The sequence below is a fragment of the Dipodomys ordii genome, unplaced genomic scaffold, assembly GCF_000151885.1.
Source record: "Dipodomys ordii isolate 6190 unplaced genomic scaffold, Dord_2.0 Scaffold41, whole genome shotgun sequence".
Classification (NCBI taxonomy): domain Eukaryota; kingdom Metazoa; phylum Chordata; class Mammalia; order Rodentia; family Heteromyidae; genus Dipodomys; species Dipodomys ordii.
In genome coordinates, this window is record NW_012267257.1 from 937,011 (window position 1) to 958,503 (window position 21,493).

General features: G+C 40.3%; 1 protein-coding gene across 2 annotated transcripts in view; it reads left to right on the forward strand.

Annotated features, from left to right (window-relative positions):
* Ankrd55 (ankyrin repeat domain 55) overlaps positions 1 to 1,603 on the forward strand; it is an 83,924-nt gene extending 82,321 nt beyond the window's left edge. For both annotated transcript variants that reach the window (XM_013018540.1, XM_013018541.1), the window contains one exon: positions 1,184 to 1,603. In XM_013018540.1, the coding sequence (XP_012873994.1) occupies positions 1,184 to 1,305 (122 nt within the window). In that variant the 3' untranslated portion in view covers positions 1,306 to 1,603. The remainder of the gene's footprint in view (positions 1 to 1,183) is intronic.
* Positions 1,604 to 21,493: the final 19,890 nt, after the last annotated feature.

Sequence of the window (21,493 nt, forward strand, 5' to 3'; positions counted from 1 at the left end):
GTTCCAAGCGGACCAACAAAGAGCTTTTAGAACCTTTCAGTGGAAGCAGTAACTGTGGGGTCTTACCACAATCCTATCTTTTCATAGAAGAGTAAATAAAGTTAGAAAAATTTGTCTATGTTTGCAGAATTAGAAGGAGAAACCTGGGCTTCTTCCTTGACAGATAGTTCTTCTGCCCTTAATATATATATATATGGAAATTGAGTTCTAGGTGTGCAACTTTTATTACTGCATGATATTCAAGCTTGAATCTGTGTGTGTGTGTGTGTGTGTGTGTGTGTGTGTGTGTGTGTGTGTGTGTGTAGTATTGAATGTTGAACTTAGGTCCTTGTGCTTGTTAAGCAAACACTCTATCACTTGAACCATGCCTCCCAGTCCTTTCAGGCTAGGCTAGGTATCACGCGTTTGCCTAGGGCCAGCCTAAGGCTATGCTCTCCTACCCACATCTCCTGTATCACTGGGATTATACATGTGCTCCACCACGCCCCATCTTGTTTATTGAGATGAGCTCTCACTAACTTTTTGCCTGGGCTGGCCTCAAACTGTGATCTTCCTATTCTCTACCTCCCTAGTACGTGAGATTACAGGCAGAATCCATTGTATCTGACCTCTAAATCCACATTTAATCAGGACTGTAGTTACAAAGACATCTAGTTAAGGTAAGAGTCCTAGTGTCTTGAATCCTGGTGGAGTGTGGAGAATCTAGAGTTTTTGTTTGGTAAGGCAGAAGCTATGCTTTGCAGAATTAAATTTTTGGAGATGAGACCAAGATACCTGGTGAAAGAAATCAAAACAGAAGGGCATCCTAGGTACTGCCTAAAAGAAACCTGTGGACCTTTGGAATACAAATGTCTCAGATCCTTTTTAGAACCTTGGGCTTACTTGACTGTCCACCATAATTCTTCCCAAAGGAAAGTACTGTGCCAGGACACACAACCCAATGGTGATGGAATCCAATTTGGTACAGTCTTATATTTGTGAATATTTGTAATCTTTGACTGTATAGGGTAAGACTGAATAGAAATGTGCTATTAACTAGATATGCACTTGTTGGACTCAAGCTATTCCTCTTGAGTCAAACTCCTGCCAACAAAACTTCTTAGAAATATCTCCACCCCTCAAGAAATAATACAGTTCCATGTCTTAAGTGTCTTGTTCAATGCCTCCTCCTCCTCTGCCCCAGTTCTATCTGGAGAACCCCTAAGAACAAACCGAGTGCTTCCTGCGATTCCAAGTCAACGGGGACAAGGCCCAGCAGCTGAAGAGGATGACCACACTGCTAATCCCACCCATGACACAAATTAAAAACTGTGGGCCACTGCCTGTGGAAATTCAGATGACATATATTTTCAGCTGTCAAAGTGCAAGATTACTCCAGTTTGTATGAACAAAGACTGATTTAGCAAGCTGTATTCTACATGCCATTTGGTTTTATAATTCAAGATTTTTGATTCCAGAAGAAGTATTTGGATAGAATCTTGGAGTATGCATATATTATTGTCTGTGAGTTTCTGTAACTGCTACATGTCATAGGAAAATGACATTTTTAGCTGGGAATCTTAGCTGTGTTTGGTTTGCTTTGTGGCATGTTTGCTGATTTGTCTGTCTGCTGAATGATTTTGTGATGTTATATTTTTTTGACGTATGCTTTGCTGAATAAAAACAACAACAAGAAAAGTATATCCCAGACTTGTTCTTCACATTTTCTGTAATTCTACCTCAGATTGCTAAAGCTTCAGTAAATTAAATAAATTCCTACTACTAGTCACAATCTATGGCTTTTTAAAAATGCACTATCTTCTGTAAAATATTTTCTAATATTGTTAGTTCCCACTATAACTCAAATCATTTGACAATATTTATGTCGTTTCTCTGTGACTTGATTATTTCCACCTACTGTTATTTTCAGGTATGACTGATTATTCCAATAATAAGAAGATCATGTTAGTTGGCAGGGTATATATCCTGGCCTAAAAGAATTGAATAGACATTTCCCACATTCCTCAAATACCTACATAGTTAATAATTCTTCAGCTGGGTGCAGTAGTTGACGACACTCATTTTAGTTATGCAAGAAGTGTAAATAGGAGACTTACAGTCCATATCATCTTGAGAAAACAAAATATAAAACTTTATTTCAAAAATAACTAAAGCAGAGGCTTAAGTGGAGTGCATCTAGGAAGTACAGGCCCTTAATTAAAACCTCAATACTACCAAAAAATTGTTTTAAAAAAACTTTGAAATAGTGTTTTCTGCTCACTTATTGCCCAATAAGATAATGGTCACTCCACATTATTTCTGAGGCTGAATGTTATGTAAATATCTCTATGATGGCATTATTACTTTTGTGTGCGTGTGCGTGCGTGTGTGTGTGTGTGTGTGTGTGTGTGTGTGTGTTGGTCCTAGGGCTTGAACTCAGGGTCTGAGCACTATCGCTGCACTTCTTCACTCAAGGCTAGCATTCTACCACATGAGCCACAGCTCCACATGAGCCACAGCTCCACTTCTGGCTTTTTTTTTTTGAACTTAATTGTAGGTAGGAGTCTTAGGAACTTTCCTGCTCAGGTTGGCTTCAAACCTCAGGCCTTAGATTTCAGCCTCCTGAGTAATTACAGGCATGAACACCAGTGCCCAGCAACATTACTACTTTATATGAAAAGTATTCCTTTACTAAGTAGAAGCTCCTTTAGGGCTAAATTACTATTCTTTGACTTTGTACATCTAAAAACTTGTACAGTGCCTTGCAAAAAGTAAATGATTTTTTTTCAGAAAGGAAGGAAGTAGAGAGATAGGAAGGGGTTGGCAAGGGCATGAAATGTAGGAAGTGATCATGAAGAGGTCACAGTCCCATTTTGTCAATAACAGTTCTGTGAACCAGAGGTTGTAAAAGAGAAAAGTCTGTCTATCAACCTCCTGCTGAGCAGTGGTTAAAGTGAGGGCAAATTAGAAGACAAAGGCTTCTGAAGGGTTTTCTTTTTTGTTGTTGTTTTGTTGGTGGCCATTTTTGTGTGTGTAAGCATCAGACTGTTAAAGCTATTTGTTATGTCCCCAGGCTACATCTGAATCCATGCCCACGCATATGTCAAGCCCTACATTGTCTAGTTAGTTAGGGTAGGCTAGATTCAGCTTCAATAATAAACAACCTCAAAATTTCATTGGCGAAAAAGAGTTTGTTTCTCATCTACAATTCATGTCCCACTCCAGCTGGCAGAGTTGGCTGATGTGGGTTCCATCTTGATACGTGCCTTCTTGGAAAGAATTTCCCTCGTGTTTCATTTGCCAAATCAAAGCATGCGCACATGACTAACTTCAAGGAGTGGAAGAAAGGGAAAACGTCACCCATATATCTAGAGAGAGGAAAACTGGAATATTATTGAAGTATCAGAAAGACTAAAACACTCACCAAAGCTGAGTGGCCATTTAAGGATAATGACATGCCCTTCCACTAAGCTGATAAGAGGTCAAAGCAATTTGTAAATGTAGCCATCCATGGAAAAAAGCCAGGGTTCCTGAACACCTAGATTTATTTATACACACATATATACAATCTCCCAGGGTTTGACTTTTCCACCCAATCGCTTTGGAAATGTTTTTGTTAGCTGCTCACTATCACTTCTTTAAATAGAGCAGCTGTCTTTTGCCATCTGGCAAAATTGCTTATTGGGCAGATTCATCCTTGGCAGTGGCTAATCAGGTATTAAGTGAAGCAGGAGAGATCAGGGAAAGTACTGCATGGGCAACAGCAGCTAGGAGATCAGAAATGAGCACTGTATTAATGAGTAGCTTCAATAAAAACACACAATAACTACTATCTGTACACTCTCATTAAGCTCTCAGAGAAAGAAAAGCGCGGGGGCGGGGGGGGGGGGGCTTTTACCTCTAACCCTGCCCTCTTGCCCAAATGATTACCACACTCTGGGAAATGAGCAAAAATATCTTAAAGAAAGCCAGCAGAGAAGTGGTTGCAAAGGAGAAAAGAAGTTATCTAAGTAAGTCACGTCTTTTTTTGGGTTTTGTTTGTAGTGTCATTGAGTCTTAAAATCAGGGTCTCACACTTGCTACGCAGGTGCTCTGTCACATAAAACGTCCCCAATCTTTTTTTTGCCTTTTTTTAAAGTGTGTCCTGAAAATTTGTTTGTGCAACAGCACAAACCAAAGGCCAAAGTAAGGTAAAAAGTACCAAAGGCCTAGTAGAGGCTTCTTCTCTTTTGAAGACCCACATCCCTGAAATCCACAGTTCTGGAAACATTAAATACTATAACTTGAGTCTTAAATAGCCCCCAAATGCCTGTGTATTAAGGATTTTCCCCCAGCTGCTTTTATTTTTTCCTGGTGCTTGAACTCTAAGCCCTGGTGCAGTCTCTAAGCTCCTTATGCTCAAGGCTAGCAGTGCTCTATCACTGAAGCTACAGCTCCACTTCTGGCTTTTTCTGTAATTCATTGGAGATAAGAATCTCACAGGGGCTGGGAAAGTGGCTCAGTGGTAGAGTGCTTGCCTTGCATGCATGAGGCCCTGGGTTCAATTCCTCAGCACCACATAGGCAGGAAAAGCTGGAAGTGGCACTGTGGCTCAAGTGGTAGAGCACTAGCCTTGAGCTGAAGAGCTGAGGGACAGCACCCAGGCCCAGAGTTCAGGCTCCACAACCTGCAAAAAAAAAAAAAAAAAGAATCTCACAGACTTTCCTACACAGGCTGGCTTTGAACTGAGATCCTCAGACCTCAACCTACTAAATAGCTAGAATTACAGGCATGTAACTAGCACCTGGCTTTCCCCCAGTTTTAAGAGATGGAGCTTAGTGGAAAGCCTAGAAGTTGTTGGACCCTGGCCTCTTCCTCTCATTTTTCTGATCTTAAACACAAAGGTGAAATATTTTCACCACACTATTCTCATCATGATGTGCTACCTCGCCACAGACCCCAAAATAAGGGGCCAGCTGAGCCTGAACTGGAACCTCGAAAACAATGAGGCAAAAAGCCTTTTCTCTGTACAATGTAAATATCTCAGCTACATCCAGACAATAATGAGAAGCTAATACATTAAGGGCTGATACATTGGGGTTGGGATGTAGCTTACTGGTAGAGTGTTTGTCTAGTACATGAGAAGCCCTGGGTTTAATCCCTATCCCTACAAAAATAAAATAAAATGTATTCCAGGGCCTGGCATGACAGCTTACAGTTGTAATTTCAACTACTTGAGAGGTGGAGATCAGAAGGATCACACTTTGAAGAGAGCCCAGACAATAAGTTAATGAGACCTTCATACCAGCGAGCAAGCTTTACATGGTGGTCTATACCCGTGATTCCTGTTCTGAGGCCATACTCTGGCAAAAAGCATGAGCTTATTGGAAACTAAACCAAAAAGGGTCGGAGGCATGGCTCAAGTGATGGAGAGCTCCAAGTCCCAGAGTTCAAATCCCAGTTCAAGTCCCAGAGTTCAAATCTCACCAAAAAAATTTTTTTCTAACAACATTTTTGCCTAAAATTACTTTTATCTATTGTTATCACTGTTTATCGCCTTCTTTTTTTTGCTTCCCTATCGTTACTAAGCATATATCATTTGTTCACATATGTAAAACATCATAACTTTGTATAGATTATTTCATTTGAGACATTATCTTTACTTATGAGACAGGTGTATCATTTTCTTCTTCTCATTTATATCCCACTTAGCTGTATGGTTTTCCCCAAACCATCTTGCTCACAAATGGCAGAGCAGGGCTTAGAAGCAAAGTTTCTCTGGTCCCATAGCCTGCATACAAAATGCCCAAATCATCATTTTTATTCCAGGAAATTCATTCTGATTTTATAGATAGCCATCCCTTCAGCAAAGCCTCCTTTCTGATTTTGTTTGTTCAACTTGTACATCTGTTTAATCAAAGTAGAGCTGCTTTTACATTTCTGGGAAGTACCCACCAACCTAATATTTTGTGCAGCACCATTTATAGTTTTTCAAAGTTAGCATTGCTTATTTTTCCTCTTTCTTCTTACTTTTGGTGAGCACCTGGTTTCAGCCAGTTGCTATTTCTCCCAGTAAACAATTAACTCCAATGTTCTCATCCTCTTGGACTTAAGCCAGAATAAATTTCTGTCACTCCAGTTTATCATCCTTTCCAACGCTACTAAAGAGTAACTTGGCATTCAATATGATCTTTAGAAACCCTCAGAAACCAAGTAACTGATTAGAGAGATAATACGTTCCAGAAAGACAGACATAAGCATGAATTCTACTTTTGCCTCTACCCAAAATGCCTCCTGGCCCTTTAAGGAAGTTAAAAACAAAAACCAAAAACACCTTTTGGAACCCAAATACTGTTTAAATGAGATAACTTATAAGTATGTTGACCCTTAATATATATTCCTGAGTATTTTATATCCAACCCCAAACTTAAAGAAACATGGTAACATATAAAAGTTAGATTCTCTTATTATGAAAGGGAAAACTATTTCAAAGAAAGAAATTCAATCAGAACCCCAGATTTCCTACATCTTGACAAAGAAATGTTAATATTGGTAGAAGACTATCAGTGACTAGATGTTTTAATCAAGACTACAGCCTTGAACTGGGATGATGTACGGATTTGTGGCAGGGCATTTGCCTATCGTGCACAAAACCCTGGGTTTAGTTTCCAAGACACACCCTCCCAACAAAACCTATAATCATTCAAAGTAAATGCTTTCCATCTTGTCCTTTATTCTAGTCCAGCCCTAGTTTTGGAATAGCTAAGTGTGTTTCAAAATATCCCCATTAGCCAAATTTGGGGAGTTAGTGAGTAGTAACAAATCCAAAAATTTAAGCCAGAAGCTGGTGGCTCACACCTATAATCCTAGTTAGGAGGCTGAGATCTGAGGATTGAGGTTCAAAGGCAGCTGGGTAGGCAAATCTGAAAGACTCTAATCTCCAATTAACGACTAAAAAACCAGAAGTGTGGCTCAAGAGGTAGAGAACCAACATCAAGCAAAAAAAGCCAATTGAGAACATGAGACCCTGGCCGAAAAAAGTTTCCAGTCATCAGGTTATAATAGAACATTTGTCAGTAGTTTTCACATTGACAGATGAAAAACAGGAAATGACTTGTTGATCATTAAATCCCTAGTAAAAAGTTATTAGTGGTAAATGGAAAGCACCTTGCAGTTGCTAGTGGCCCACAGACCAGGAACACAAAGAACAAAACCCAGCTAGAAAGAGGAGGTAGAAACTAACTGGTTGACATGAAAGCAAGGAAGCCCAAGTGTTTGGAAATGGAGGTTTGCAGGACAGGGCTGGCTAGTCCCACATGACCAGTAAATTCAATAATTGAACAAATTGGACCCAGATACAAACACATGACATCTCTGTGCACTCAAAGGGAACTTGGACCAGAGACAAAATAGTGAATAGTATAAAAGAATGAAGAAGCTGGGCACCGATAGCTCATGCCTGTAATCCTAGCTAGTTAGAAGCTCTGATAATTGAGGTTCAAAGCAAGCCTGAGCAAGAAAGTCTGTGAGACTTTTTTTTTTTTTGGTCCGGTCGTGGGGCCTGCACTCTGGGCCTGGGTGCTGTCCCTTCAGCTCAAGGCTAGCACTCTACCACTGGAGCCACAGTACCACTTCCGGCTTTTTTTTCTGCTATGTGGTGGTGGGGAATCGAACCCAGGTCCTCATGCATGCAAGGCAAGCACGCTACCACTGAGCCACCTTCCCAGCCCAGTCTGTGAGACTTCTATCTCCAATTAACCACCCAAATGGATAGCACAGTGGAGCTAAGCCTTGAGTGAAAAAAACCAAGGATCCATTTTCAGGCCCTGAGTTAAAGTCCCAGTACTGGGACCCACCACACACACACACAGATGAAATTATTTCCTTTGCTTCTATACATGTGATATAAAAGGCTTTAAAGAGAAGCAAGTAACACGTTCTGACTAATTAGACCCTTGTAATAAAAGGACAAGCTCTGGGAAGTAAAGCCATATGTCAGAGCTGAGAACTGCCCTTGGCAAAGAAAAGCCAAGCCTGCCCTCAACCTCAGAAGGAGGACCTCAAATGACTGACACCTCATATTACTGAGAACTTTCCCCAAATCTTAGGTTCTTTTTCCCTGAAGCAGAGCCCATAATGACAGCAGAGACCATTCAGAGTGACTGGTGTTTATTCAGTGGCCAGTGAGTGGAAGAACTGGTAGGCTCTGCTCTCAGATCATTGCCACCCACTGCCTGTGCTTCAGCAAGCAAAAGAAGATTGTATAAATCTACTGGGTGGCAGTATCTGTGTTACCTAGGTAACTGGACACCTGGAAGCAGTCACTTTCCCCTCCTACTAGGTCACATCCTGGGCTGCCCCTGGTCATGCCTCCCAGCTGGCCATAGGCAGGTCCCAGGTCCTGAGGTCACATCCAGATCCAGTGTGGCCACACCTCTTCCCGTCCCTGGCCTAGATAAGTCCTGGCACCCTTTTACAGCCTCGTCTCTCCACCGTGCATGTTGTGGGCAGCAGTTTGGTAAATAAACTTCTTTTCCTGCCTACTGGGTGGGGAGGAACCAGTAGGCAGATAAAGGAAGTGGAATATTCATGATTCTTCCAAAAAGTCACCACTCTGTCTCCAAGTAGTCTGTTTACACACACACACATACACACACACACACACACACACACACACACACACATTAACCCATATTCCATCAGTTCTGGGAGTTGTCTAATACCTGTTGTGACACGAGTGGGTAGAAAATTTACTGTGGAAATGCATGACAATGAGATGGAAATGAAATTAAAGGCAAATACCAGTCTAGGTGGCAGTCAAACTGGCTCAAATCAGTCTGGCCCTGAGGGAGTTTTCTACAAGATCTTGTAGTCTCATCACTCTGTCATAGATTAGGCATGCTTAGTACATGCCCTGATCACGCAGGCAGGAGTTCTCAAGGAAGCAAAAGGAGCAAGAGGGCCTTAAACAGAGCTCATTCATATTCCTACAGTGACTATCCTGCCTCTCACAGAGCAATACCAAATATACCTTCCTTCCATGCTTCATGAGGGCCCAAGAGGCACCTGTCACTGGATCTCACTGATGGGAAAGAAGAATGACACACACTAAATTACTTCATTAGATTAAAAAGGAAATCAAAACCTTAAAAATGGACCTGAGATGTTACTACTGGACTAAACACTAACTGCATATGAAAACCTTGATTGGAGTTTATCTCAAAAGATGGAAAGTACATAAGAAAATAGCAATAAACCCTTGGGGAAGCCTCTTTTATAGTTAGAGGGAAGGCCTGAGAAGAATTTCCTCAGACACTCATGATAAATGAATTCAAGAAAAACTAAATGCCAAGGTGGTGGTTTCGTGATTTCTGAAAGGCTCACTTGAAGATATCTATCTCAGTGATCTCTGAACAAGTGATTTTTGAAGAAAATAAAAGAAAAATACAAGAGCAAAACTTAGATATAAGGAATCTCTCCTCCATGGCATTTCGAGTCCCAGAGAGACATAGTAAGGGCTTTAGTGCATGAGTATCTACAAGCCTATCTCCCCATCCATACCACAGTCCATCAGCTCTGATAGATTTGAATTTACATAAAGACATTTGTATTTATGAAATAAAGATTTGAGAAAGGTATACAGCTCCTTTATGTGGGAGACAGTTCTGACCAGCTTGCAAGTATTCATTGCTAATTCCAATATTTAGGAATTTTATGAACTTTAAGTCATCCATAATGGAGACATTTATACCATGGAAATGAGCAAACAAAGCAAATCAGGATTCCTGCTTTCTCTCCTTTTCTCTTTGGCTGTTTGTTTAGATCCAGCATATTCTGAATCTTACTTCTCTCTTTTGTTAATCTTTCCATTATAAGCACTTTAAATAATATTGTTAATTATATTGCTTTGATAACACTTGTACTGAAGAATCTGTTTTTGAGGATAATCATGACATGTCTAGGTTTTACTTATTAAATTGTGATCTTTTATGGGACATAAGTTAATTCAGAGGTTTGAAAACCTATATACTATGTGCATGACTCAGAGCTATACCCAGAAGGAGATTTCCCAAGAGCTCATCACGAGCCAAGGGCACGTTAATGAGTATTCACAGATGAGCCCCGCTTCTCCCAGCCACTCCTGAACCCCGTGAACCTAGCAACAGCTGCAGTTTAGTCGGTTTTTTTCTGTTCAAGATAATTAGCTTGGCCTTAATATAGACAACACTTCTGTGGTTTCATGTCTGAACTTGTTACCACCCCTAATATCCAATACCTAATTCAAACTCAGGAAATGAATGTGATTCTCCTCCCCCTTAGTTTCTCCCTCCTAGCTAAGAAATACACAGCATACCTGGCAAAGACTCCAAATCAGACAGAAATTGGATATGCCAGTGAGTTGCCTGAAGCCAGTTCCTCCAGGATGAAGAAAATCACTATGGCTGGGATGTGGGTTGAGTCTGTCCCCCAAGGGCCTCTGTGTGGAAATTTGATCCCCAGCATAAGGCATGAGGAGGAAACTTAATCAGACCATCTGTTTAGACCTGGACCCTTTGGGTGGTAATTAGGATTAGATAAAGTCATCAGGTTGAGCTCCTGTGGTTGAATCATGGTGGCTTGATAAGAACAGGCAGAGGAATGCACATGCAAGCACACACACACACACACACACACACGTATGCACATGCACATATGGTCCTTAACTGCTATCACATTCTATCCTGCACTGCTGAGGTCCCTGGCAGTGAGATCATCGTCACTGGTATAGCTTCTCTATCACAGCCTTCTAGACCCATGACCCCAAATAAACCTCTCTTAACAAAAGCTTACCCAACTTGTGGTTGTGTTGTAGGCAACAGAAAATAGTTTGATATATAAATGAACAAGGGTTCTAGATAAACCAGGCAAAGTATAGGTCTTTTGTATGTGCAGAAATGGATATTTATGAGTTTGAAACAGTTAAGTGCATAACCAACCACTCTTGTTAGTAGAAAAGTTAAAGTTGCATGGCTCAGACTCAGACTTCATTCAGTAGGTCAGAAGGGCTTTATAGGGATTAGATGCTAATGTCAAGATCTGGAAACTTAGGCTAGGAATGTAGCTTAGTGGTAGAGTGCTTGCCTAGCATGCATGAAGCCCTGGGTTTGATTCCTCAGTACCACATAAACAGAAAAGGCCAGAAGTAGCACTGTGGCTCAAGAGGTAGAGTGCTAGCCTTGAGCAAAAGAAGCTGGGCGACTGTGCCCAGGCCCTGAGTTCAAGCTGGCAAAAAAAAAAAAAAATCAGCCCTGGAAATTTTGTTTTAATTTTTGAAACAGAGCCTAGGTAGGAAGTCCAGGCTGGCCTTACACTCATGTTCCTCCTGAAACAGCCTCCCAAGTGCTAGGATTCTGCCATCTATTCTAGTCACTAGATTTAGCTTGTGTAGACAAACAACATACGAATATAAGGCATTTTAGGCTTATTCTGTCTTTTTTCTTTTTGGAAAGTTTTTAAGTCTCTTTGTGAAAAATTCATCATCGCCACAGATCAAGTCATTGCAGGATCTTTCTTTGTTTTCTTGCCAGCTCCAACACTGGCCCTCACAGTCTCTCTTGATTTTCTTCGTTCTGCTTTTGTGTTCCTTTCACTGTTTTCTTGAGGTCTTTTCTTCTCATACAGGCCATGTTTATAAGTCTGTGTTTGGGCTCATTTTTTCTTTGCATAATTCAAGGAATCATAAATTATGCCAAAGCCAGTTGTCTTGCCACCACGAAAATGGGTTCTGAATTCAAATACAACAATGACAACAGGTGCAGTCTGGTACATTTTGGCTAGATTTTCCTGAATATCTGTCTTAGGTACTATTGCCTTTTCCTTGGTGAAGGACATCAACGACCATCGATTGGTCATTGACTTCCTGTCCTTATAGTTACTGAGTCATTCATGCTGGCAGTAGACTATCAGATAGCCAGTCTTTCAACCAATATGTATTGACTACAGTGTGGTGGGTTCTTTAGGAAAAAGAACACACAAACTAGAAGGGAAATATCAAACTAGAAGGGATTAAATGATTACAGATTTTCCAAAATGAATTAGAGGAAAACATCATTAAACTGTATATTCTGTTAATCTTTATTTTCTTATGGTTTGAGACCAATAAACTTCTGTTACTAGTAGGATTCAGATCTGTCCTCTCGATCATCTCAAAGAACGGAGAGGTTGGAAGTTTGAGTAGGAAGGAGAAAATGAAAGTAAGAGGAGAGAGAGACACACAGAGAGAGAGAGAGAGAGAGAGAGAGAATCTAGTCCCCCTTTAGCAATTGGTTGGACAGCATAACCCCCTGACTGGAGATAGTGGGCCACTTATCTTGTATGAGGTCTGATCAAATGAAAAAGTAAAGACTTACAAAAGCAAAAGCATACAAACCAAAGAAAAGTTTATTATAGAGCAAAAAGAACAAAGCTTCTTTAAGAAGAAGGGACCCCAGGAGCTGGCTAATGGTTGATGGCCTCGCTGGTCTCTCCTAAGATACCCTCCCCCACTCATTCTCTATGTAGAACCCTGCCCCTCCCCAGCCAGTGACCATCGGTAGGTGGATCCTCAGCAGCCATCTTTTCCACAACTGCCTACACACTTCTAAATCTCCCTTGGTACCTTTTAATAAAGCTGAATATTAATTTCTCTGCTGTTATAGTCCAGCATCACAGTCAGAGTCCAAAACTAAATAAATAAAAAAAACTCTAGATACAAATACACGTGACTAAAAATTGAAATGAAATAATTGCAAGTGTTAACATTATACCACTTCAAGATCCTGAATCTCAGCAATGAAGCTGGCAATTTATGACTGCATAATTGGATGTGAGAAAAATCTGGACTGTTCTGACAAGTTTCTTGAGAAACCTTAGTGGCTTCGAGAGCTCTCCCAGTTAGTATCAGCATTCCCATCTTTTCTCAGAATGACACTTTCTGCTAACTTGAACTTGTTTCTACATCAGAAGGACTATGGGAAAGGAGAGCCCATAGGGAAGATTGTAGGATTGGGAAGGAGAAAAGAGGTCCAAGCACCAGTCTTCTCACCCACTAGTCCCACACCTGGCCAGGGCCTTTGCTTCATTCTCAACCAACATAGATTGCTCTTTCGGGGTGGAAAAGTAGGAATGGCAGGATCCAGCAAGTGTCCTATGTGGTTAATTACCCCAGCAAAGCAGAGAAAAGCACTTAAGGTTACCCAAGGCTCAGCATTTTAATGGATTACCCATTACTTTCTCTCTCTTCATTCAAACCTTTTAAGAACTGCTTTCAAGAAGCTAAACAGATGGCTTTTTATGTTCCCATTTTTCCTGACCACTTATCCATCCTGTGGGTGCCTCATGAGCTCTGGGGTAAGGAGAAGGAAAGAGATCTGGAAGACCTATCAGCTGTCAACACAGTCCCCTGGTAATGGATGGAGAACGGGCTATGTGAAGCACCCACCCAAATATGTTTACATCCAAAGCCGGGGAGCAAAGGGGAAGCACCTGGTCTGCTACTGTAATTTCAGTGCAAAGATGGTGCTTAGAAAGAAAAGCACATAAAAAAAAAAGCTTCCCAAGTGTGTTTATCTTCAACACTTGAAAGTTGACTTTACTTTAAAATCAGAATTTATTATTATAACATTTATTATTATAACATTTGGCTCTAGCTTTGTGTTTCTTCAAAATTTCACACACATGAACAAATGAGTAACTGCTTGTTTTCAGTCAAGCTTCATCTGAAGGATGTGTCCTCTTGACAATAAGAAAATAAATAAATCAATAAATAATATAGTGAGAGGACAATGGTCATTTAGATCCTGAAAGTCGTGTGTGTGTGTGTGTGTGTGTGTGTGTGTGCCCTTTCAATGTTGCTAGTGTTCTTTTGCTACCAAGAAAAATTCTTGTTAATGATTTTAATCCCTTCCTTTTAAACTATCATAAAAAGAAAGATGGAAAACATCAGAAGAAACTGTTTAGTCTTTAATAAATCTGTTCCTTTGCTTTGTTTACCAATGATTTAGTTCTTTCCTCCAAAGTAAAGATCAAGTAAACAAAACAATCTGGACCCTGCTCTGTGCACTGCTCCAGGTGAGGTAGGGACAGATGCAAATTAAACAAGATGCCCAGTGTCCTGAAGTTCCTTGCCACAAGGATACCAACTAAAATTCTCCAGATGTCATTTATACAGATGAGGCAATTATAAAAATTTATCTCAAGTTCTATTTCCTGATTTTGTCCCATCAGAATCCCAGAGACTGTAAAACCTGATTTTTGGTTACTGTTAATGGCCCTGACTCCCCTGGGTTGTATTTCCTGTGAGAATTATACAATGTTAGGAAAGAAATCGGAAATTAAAAGGGATCACCCACTTAATTTAGAGAGAATCTTTAAATGTGAAATGAAGACCAGCTTTTATTAAGAGGAAGTATTCAGGAGACATTTCATAGAGAAGGAACTGGAAGCCACAGGGAGGAGAGTAAATGGAAGAGGCTCTTAGGGTGTGTGATGGAGGAAAGAGAAATAAAAATTAGGAACAGAAACACATTTGCAGCAAAGAAAAGGAGGGCAGGAAAGAAAAGGAGAGACAGATGGAGATCAGTGGATGGCCCTGAACACTAGAAAACAGTGTTTTAGTGAAAGTCGTAAATAAGGGAAGAGATTAACAACATTAATGGTTACATAAACCTTGTAGGAGACCATTGGTTTGAGCTCAACAGACTGAATCAAACTGGAGTGGCTTACCCTCTAGTTCCACTCCACTAAGCCCAAGCTGAAGCTGTTTATTTGACTTCTGAGAAATCAGGAGGGAAAAATCTAATGGTCAAATATCAAGCCAGACTTGACTGGCAAGATAAGACTGTGCTAATCTTTACAAGGAAAGTAACTTTGAAGCAACCAGTTAACTCTGTTGTCTCTTACTTCTTTCCTGGACCTTTTTCTGTCTATAAAAATCAATTTTCTCTGCTTATCTAATCAAAATACTCATTCTGTATTGTAGACCCCATATTAAGACCCTGAAAGTAAGTTTGAAGTGATTTTATTTTGTCACAGCTAATGATCTCTTTTGTCAGAGGTAGCCTAGGTCATGTGAATTACACATAGCTACTATTTCTCAAGTATTTCAAACGTACAGTTACTATTCTAGATTTAGTACCTCTGCCCATCTTCATGTTTAACCCTCACCACAACTCTCCAAGGCAATCATTATTGTATCCAGTTTACAAAGAAGAAGTTTATGCAGTTGGGAAATACAGGGGCAGAATTCCAGCCCAAACAGGCCTGGCTCTGACTCTGGCCTAGTAACTCCTTTATACGCTGTCCCTGCAGAGCAGTTGGCTACCCAGAAGGCCAGCCATGGGCTCCTTTTCTTCCCAGCCATGTGAGGGAAGTATCTCTCCTAGTGGTTTGTGGGCCAATGAAGATGGGCTAAATCTGTATGTGACTCGCTGTAATGCAACTATCTTCCTTAGATCTTCTAAGGCCGGTGTTTACTTGCTCTCTAGTTCCTCAACAGGAGTCAGAGCTAGCGGGTTCAGTGAGACATGGCTCAGATAGTAAAGAGCCTCCCTACCAAATGTAAGACCCTGACTTCAAGCTCCAACATTGCCCTTTCCCAAATATCCACAGGGTTCAGTGAACGGCTCCAAGGACCTAAAAGATGTCAGAAATATTATTACAGAGAAGCTGATTGGCCTATTTGCCAAATACCCAGTTAGACTGTAATGTTTTTAAGAAATAATCTGTCTGGCATCAAACCACTTAGGTTTAGGAGTTATGACAATACTTATTGCTTATCCTGATTCCCTGATTAATACAATAGCTGAAGTAATAATGATTCTATTAAAAGGTGACTTAAAAAAATCAGTGTGCTTTCAAAAGCAAAATGTTGAAAATAAGTGTGAAGACTCTGAGGATGAGTTGGATTAGGAGTACATTGTATATATGCATGGAAATGTCATGATGTGCACTCCCTTGTACAACTAATGTCAACTAATCAAAAAAATCTTTAAATAAAAAACTTAAGACTCCTATTATCTCTAAGCACACTTCTTCAAAACTTGGAGACAAGAAACTTGGGCTAATAAGGAAGCTGCACACTGTTTCAGTCAGCCTGAAACTGTGCTGGGGATCCCCAAGATTGAATCCTTGTGTTTGGGCTTTGGTAGTCTTCTGTCTCCTAGTTACAGACAAGGCAGAGAAGTCAGTGTGCACTGAGCTCTAGTAACACATTTCATTAAGAGATTTCTCCAAACGGAGTTGTCTAAATAGTCGAGCCCCCCCCCCCTCCAACACACACACAGAGCTCCAGACACTTGCCTCTGATTTTTTTGGGGGTGGGGGTCAGTTGTAGGGCCTGAACTCTGGGCCTGGGCTCTGTCTCTGAGCTCTACAGCTCAAGGCTAGAGCTCTACTACTTGAGCCACAGTGCCACTTCCGGCTTTTTCTGCTTATATGGTGATGAGGAATTGAACCCAGGGCTTCATGTGTGCAAGGCAAGCACTCTACCACTGAGCTACCTTCCCAGCCCTTGTCTCTGAATTTTGAACCACTCAAACACTCCTGCTCCTGGAGCCCAGGACCACTGGAATGTAAGAACAGAAGAGGTGTAGGATTAAGTCTTCTGTGGTCTTTAGTGCTCACCAATCATGGAATGCTTGCCAGACTCCAGTGATAGATTTTCCTCTCTTTCCTTCTAACTATCACCATAATACACTCAGTAATTGGCTTCCAAGTGGTAAGAAAAAGCAATTCGGTGTGCTAAATAGAGAATTGAGGAGTCAATAAAGAGATAAATGGCCGGGCACTGGTGGCTCACGCCTGTAATCCTAGCTACTCAGGAGGCTGAGATCTGAGGATCGCGGTTCAAAGCCAGCCAGGACAAGAAAGTCTGTGAGACTCTTATCTCCAATTAACCACCAGAAAAGCAAAAGTAGTACTGTGGCTTAAGTAGTAGAGCACTTGCCTTTACCTGAAGAGTCCAGAGACAGCACCCAGGCCCAGAGTTCAAGCCCCATGACCAACAAATAAAGAAGACAGAGAGAGAGAGATAAATGCAGTTGTTTGTGGCCATTGTCTACTTCATTTTTACTACCATAACGTCCTCAAAAGACTATTGTGGATTCACCTACCATGGGCAAGATGTAAAACCCAGGGATGCAAAGTCACAGCTCTACAGAAAGATGGACATTTCCTAAAACTTAGCCTGAAAGCCTAAATGTTCCCTGAAGGTGAATAGAAACGATCTTGTCTAAAACAAGGGCAATTTTTAAACTCTGCACTGAGCAATTTGGTCTTGGCTCTTGGTCAAGTACTGTATTTATTTAGGTTGGTGTGTCCCTACTCTAATTAACAGGAGGGAAAAGAGGAGGAGGACAAAGAGGGGGAAGAGAATTCATCCTTGGCTACATTGAAGAAGTAATGAGCCAACTAGTGTTCTGAGTGCCAATCCAGCACCACAGTTTTCTTGACCCAATTTTAAGATAATCTAATGTATATACCAAAGGAAAATGCAATATATTTCAATATCATTAGTAGCTGTCAACTCATAAAATCATAAAACTTCAGAACTCAAAGAGATCCTACAAAACTTTATATTTCTCATTTATAAAATGAATGTATTGTGTTAGACTATCTCTAAATGTCTTAGCTGTGAAAATCTATGATTATATGCACATTCAAAGTCATGTTATGTATATGATATATAATAAATAATATAAAATGTGTTTGCACGGTACCATACATATACAAGGAGGCTGTAAAGTATTGATTTATATGTTTTTAAATAAATATTCCAAAGTATATACATGACAAGTTTTTTAGGAAATTAATCTCAGCAGAATGTGCAAATGAAAACAATTTTAATATTGTTCTTTCTCTGTAATAAACTCACTCTGGACCATTTCTCCAGACTGCATACAAAATCTCAAGCAGGTCTCATAGCCTTTCTAGATTCTGGAATATTCTATCACTGTAAAAATAAAAGCCGAACAGTTTGGATCTCAGAGGATATAGCTCACTGGAATAGTGCCACCTAGCATATGCAAAGTCCTAGGTTCAATATCCAGGACCATGAAAAACATCAGAACAATTACAATATCAAGATTCCAATCTTATTTACATCTAAACTTCTAGCTTAGATGAGTTTCAGGCTTGGCAATCTCCAAATGGAGGAATGAAGCATCATTGAATTCTTCTCTCCTCTTTTAATCCTCTTCCTCTTCAAATCTCTCATAAACATGTTAGATTTGTCAGGGTCACTCAGAAAGAGAGGCTAAGGAAAAAAGAATGCCTCTTTTTGCAATAAGCCTTCTTAAAGATCATCTCATTCAATCTCCCTTCATGGAGAAAATTTCTCTTATCTGGCTGGCAGCTTGAGTGTCCTACCAGCCCAGACCTTATTATTTACTGACTCTTCACCTTTCTGTTAGGGCCCTTTCTCTAGCTCAGGAAATTCTTGTAAGCCAAAATTCATTTCAAATATGATGCTAGTTCTTATTGTAGCTTGCTCCTAAGACACCTGTTTTACTCAGATGCAGGTCCCTCTTTGAAATTCTTTTTGCGTGGCTTGAAGTTGGAGAAAGCACCTTTTCCAATGATTTTATAGAAAATAAGGGAGAAGACTCGAGAAGTCCAACGTTCTCCATCAGCAACTCTTCTCAACTTACCACCCTCAAATCAGTCCACATGACATCTAGAAGAGATTCTGTCAAAAATCAGTTCATAGCCAATAGCACATTCTGCCAGGGACTTGATCATCTCCAAATGGGAGAATACGTGTCACTGGCTTCTTCACTCCTCCTTTATCATCTTCCTCTTCATGTTTAGGATGGGGCAAGGGCACATTTGACACTTACTTTTTGTTCTTGACCAAATTTATCAACTACTATGCTTAGAGGCTTAAAAGAACTAAAATTTCTGAAGGCTCATTTGTGTTCAGTTATACCAGAGTTTCACATGAAACAACTCTCTGGTTCAAATTCTAGTTAGAAGGCATTTGAAATGCTCTATTTTATTCTGATTTAAAATTTTATAGGAAAAAAAAAGATGAGTTTGATGATCTAATTCTGAGTGTATTTGATTCCATGAGATGACTATTGTGATTTAGGAAGAAAAAGTAACTAAAATCTGATAAAATAAGAGAAAAATGTAAAAATAGTACTTTGATTTTGCCCAGAAAATTAATTTGTTCAGCTTTCAGTGCCTAATTTCAGTTTAACTTCTGATGACAGTGCTAAATGTATGACATCTTTTCTCCTCGTTCTGAATGGTGGTTTAAGGAAGCATTAGAGAAGTTGATAGCATAAATTAGACTTTTCCAGAGAACCACATAGGCATCCAGGTACAGAGAACAAAGAAAGGCTTATTGCCAGGAAGGGAGCCGGCAAGACCCCTCTCACAAGGGAGAAGTGAGAAGAAGCACCAGCTATTGTCTGGGGTGACTTATATAACCGAGGAGGTTGAGGAGGGGCTAGGAGGCGGAGACCCTGGTGTGGACATGCGGGCCAGGGGCTTCATCATGGTGCACAAGGATTTATGGCTGCTGTCCAAATAGTAGATAAGGGGTCCTGCAGCTGCCCAGACCTGAAGGTCACCCTAAGGTGCTTTTGCTGCCTTATATGGTGGTAGCTGCCCCAGAGATGTGCCATCCCAAGGTAAAGGGGGTTGGAGGCTGATTATTTACTGCCTTTACTAAGTGGGCCTATTTTTAGTGTTGCCTAGGAAGGGAGCATGTTAAGCCGTGGAGAGGGGAAGGAGTGTACTAAGCTATGGGAAGGAAGCTCATTTTGCTAACAGAAGTGGTGTCTTCTCTCCATGACTTGGAAATTGAATCACTTTATCCAGAAACCTGCTGTTGCTGTTAGATTTCTGCAAACTTCTTTGTGAGAAGTGTGGGTGAGGGCTTCCTGGATGGTGAGTTCAGCAGTCAGATATGTAAGCCACTTGTTTATTAGAGCTTCTGCCAAATGGGCTCAAAATGTCAGCCATGTGAAATATGTATGCTCCAGGAAACCATTGAGAATTCAACCAACTCACAAATAATGACTTCACTGTGTCTCACAATGACCTCCTTCTGTCTCGCTCCTATTCCCAATGGCATTGTTAAATGCAAACCAATAGTTAGTTTATTGATTTACTATTCATTTAATTATTATAGCTGGAAAACAAATGGTCCAGTTCAACAGGTCTAAAAACAAGCCTTAAACAAGTGCATTGTTAAATGGAGTTAGTTCAGCATTAACATTCTTTTAGGCATATAGTGAACTGATGGCATTGTATGGTCCACAAATATCAAAGATACATAGGAAATGTATCATCACCCTGAGGTCAGTGTGGCCAGAAGTCAATGATTAGTCCTTGGGGTCTTTTATGTACCAGTCCTTAGAATAGTGATCTCAGCTTTAATCATAGCTAAAAGGAGAAAAGTGAAAGCAACTTTATTTAAAAATCATTTCAATGGAAGAAATAGGGAAGTGGTTTGGATTGAGACAATTGCATGACCCACAGTGAATGAAGGCAAAGATTTTAATGTTTTCAAAATGGGTCATGTCACTGAATCACTTTTGTCCACAATCTTGGTTAGAATCATTTATTCAGCAACTTGTCATTGCCATGCAAAGTGTTGAAAATGGCCCAATCCACCAGACCTGGTCCTGTTCCTGGGTTTACAACTACTAGAAAAACAAGCAAGTCTTTCCTGTTGGTTACTAGCAGGTTTCTCTCACCACACTATTGTGGTAAGAGTGTGATGCTTTTGGTGGTGTGCTATGGTCTTCAGGATCCGATGCTTTAAAGAGAGTCATATTTGTAACCTACGATCTAAGACAGGATTGTGAGTTAACCAAGAAATAGAATTAAGAGCAAAATTTCAAGAATCACATAGACAACTTCAGGCAAATGAGAGGGATGTTCAGAAAACTATAAATAGTTGAGTGAAGACTGCAGATTAGGGGTGAGGGTGATGAAAAATACCAGAGAATCAAAGAATACAATCAGCAGTCTTGATGATTAGTCCTGATGATTACCTTACCCATTGGTAATTTGTGTCAATAAGGGGTGACATGCTCAGATGAGAAAGATTAAGAACCTGGTACAATGTAAAGAACAGAAGGAAAGGGGCAAAACAAGAGTCAGGACAAATAGTTAGGAGGTTGTTGTATTAACTGGATGAGAGAGATAATAACTCAAAACAATCCAGGAATAAATGGACTTGGAGATATTTGACAAATAATATTTCTGGGTCTTAGTGACTGAGTGGGCATGAGGGATATGGGTCAGAGGGTGGAATCAAGGATGTCAAGTTCTGGCGAGATGACAGCATGATTCACTGAGAAGGGGATGATCATGGGAGAGCAAGCTTAGGGTCTGAAATGATGTACTCAGTGTAGGACATGCCCATTTCACAATGATAGTAGGATCTCTGGATAGAGAATGATAAAGTATGGAATTTTCTGTGAATTCTATAGTGAATATATTGGACAAAAGAGTTCACAAAAGATTTTAAGAAATCATAGTGAGGAAGTGGAGCTGTGGCTCA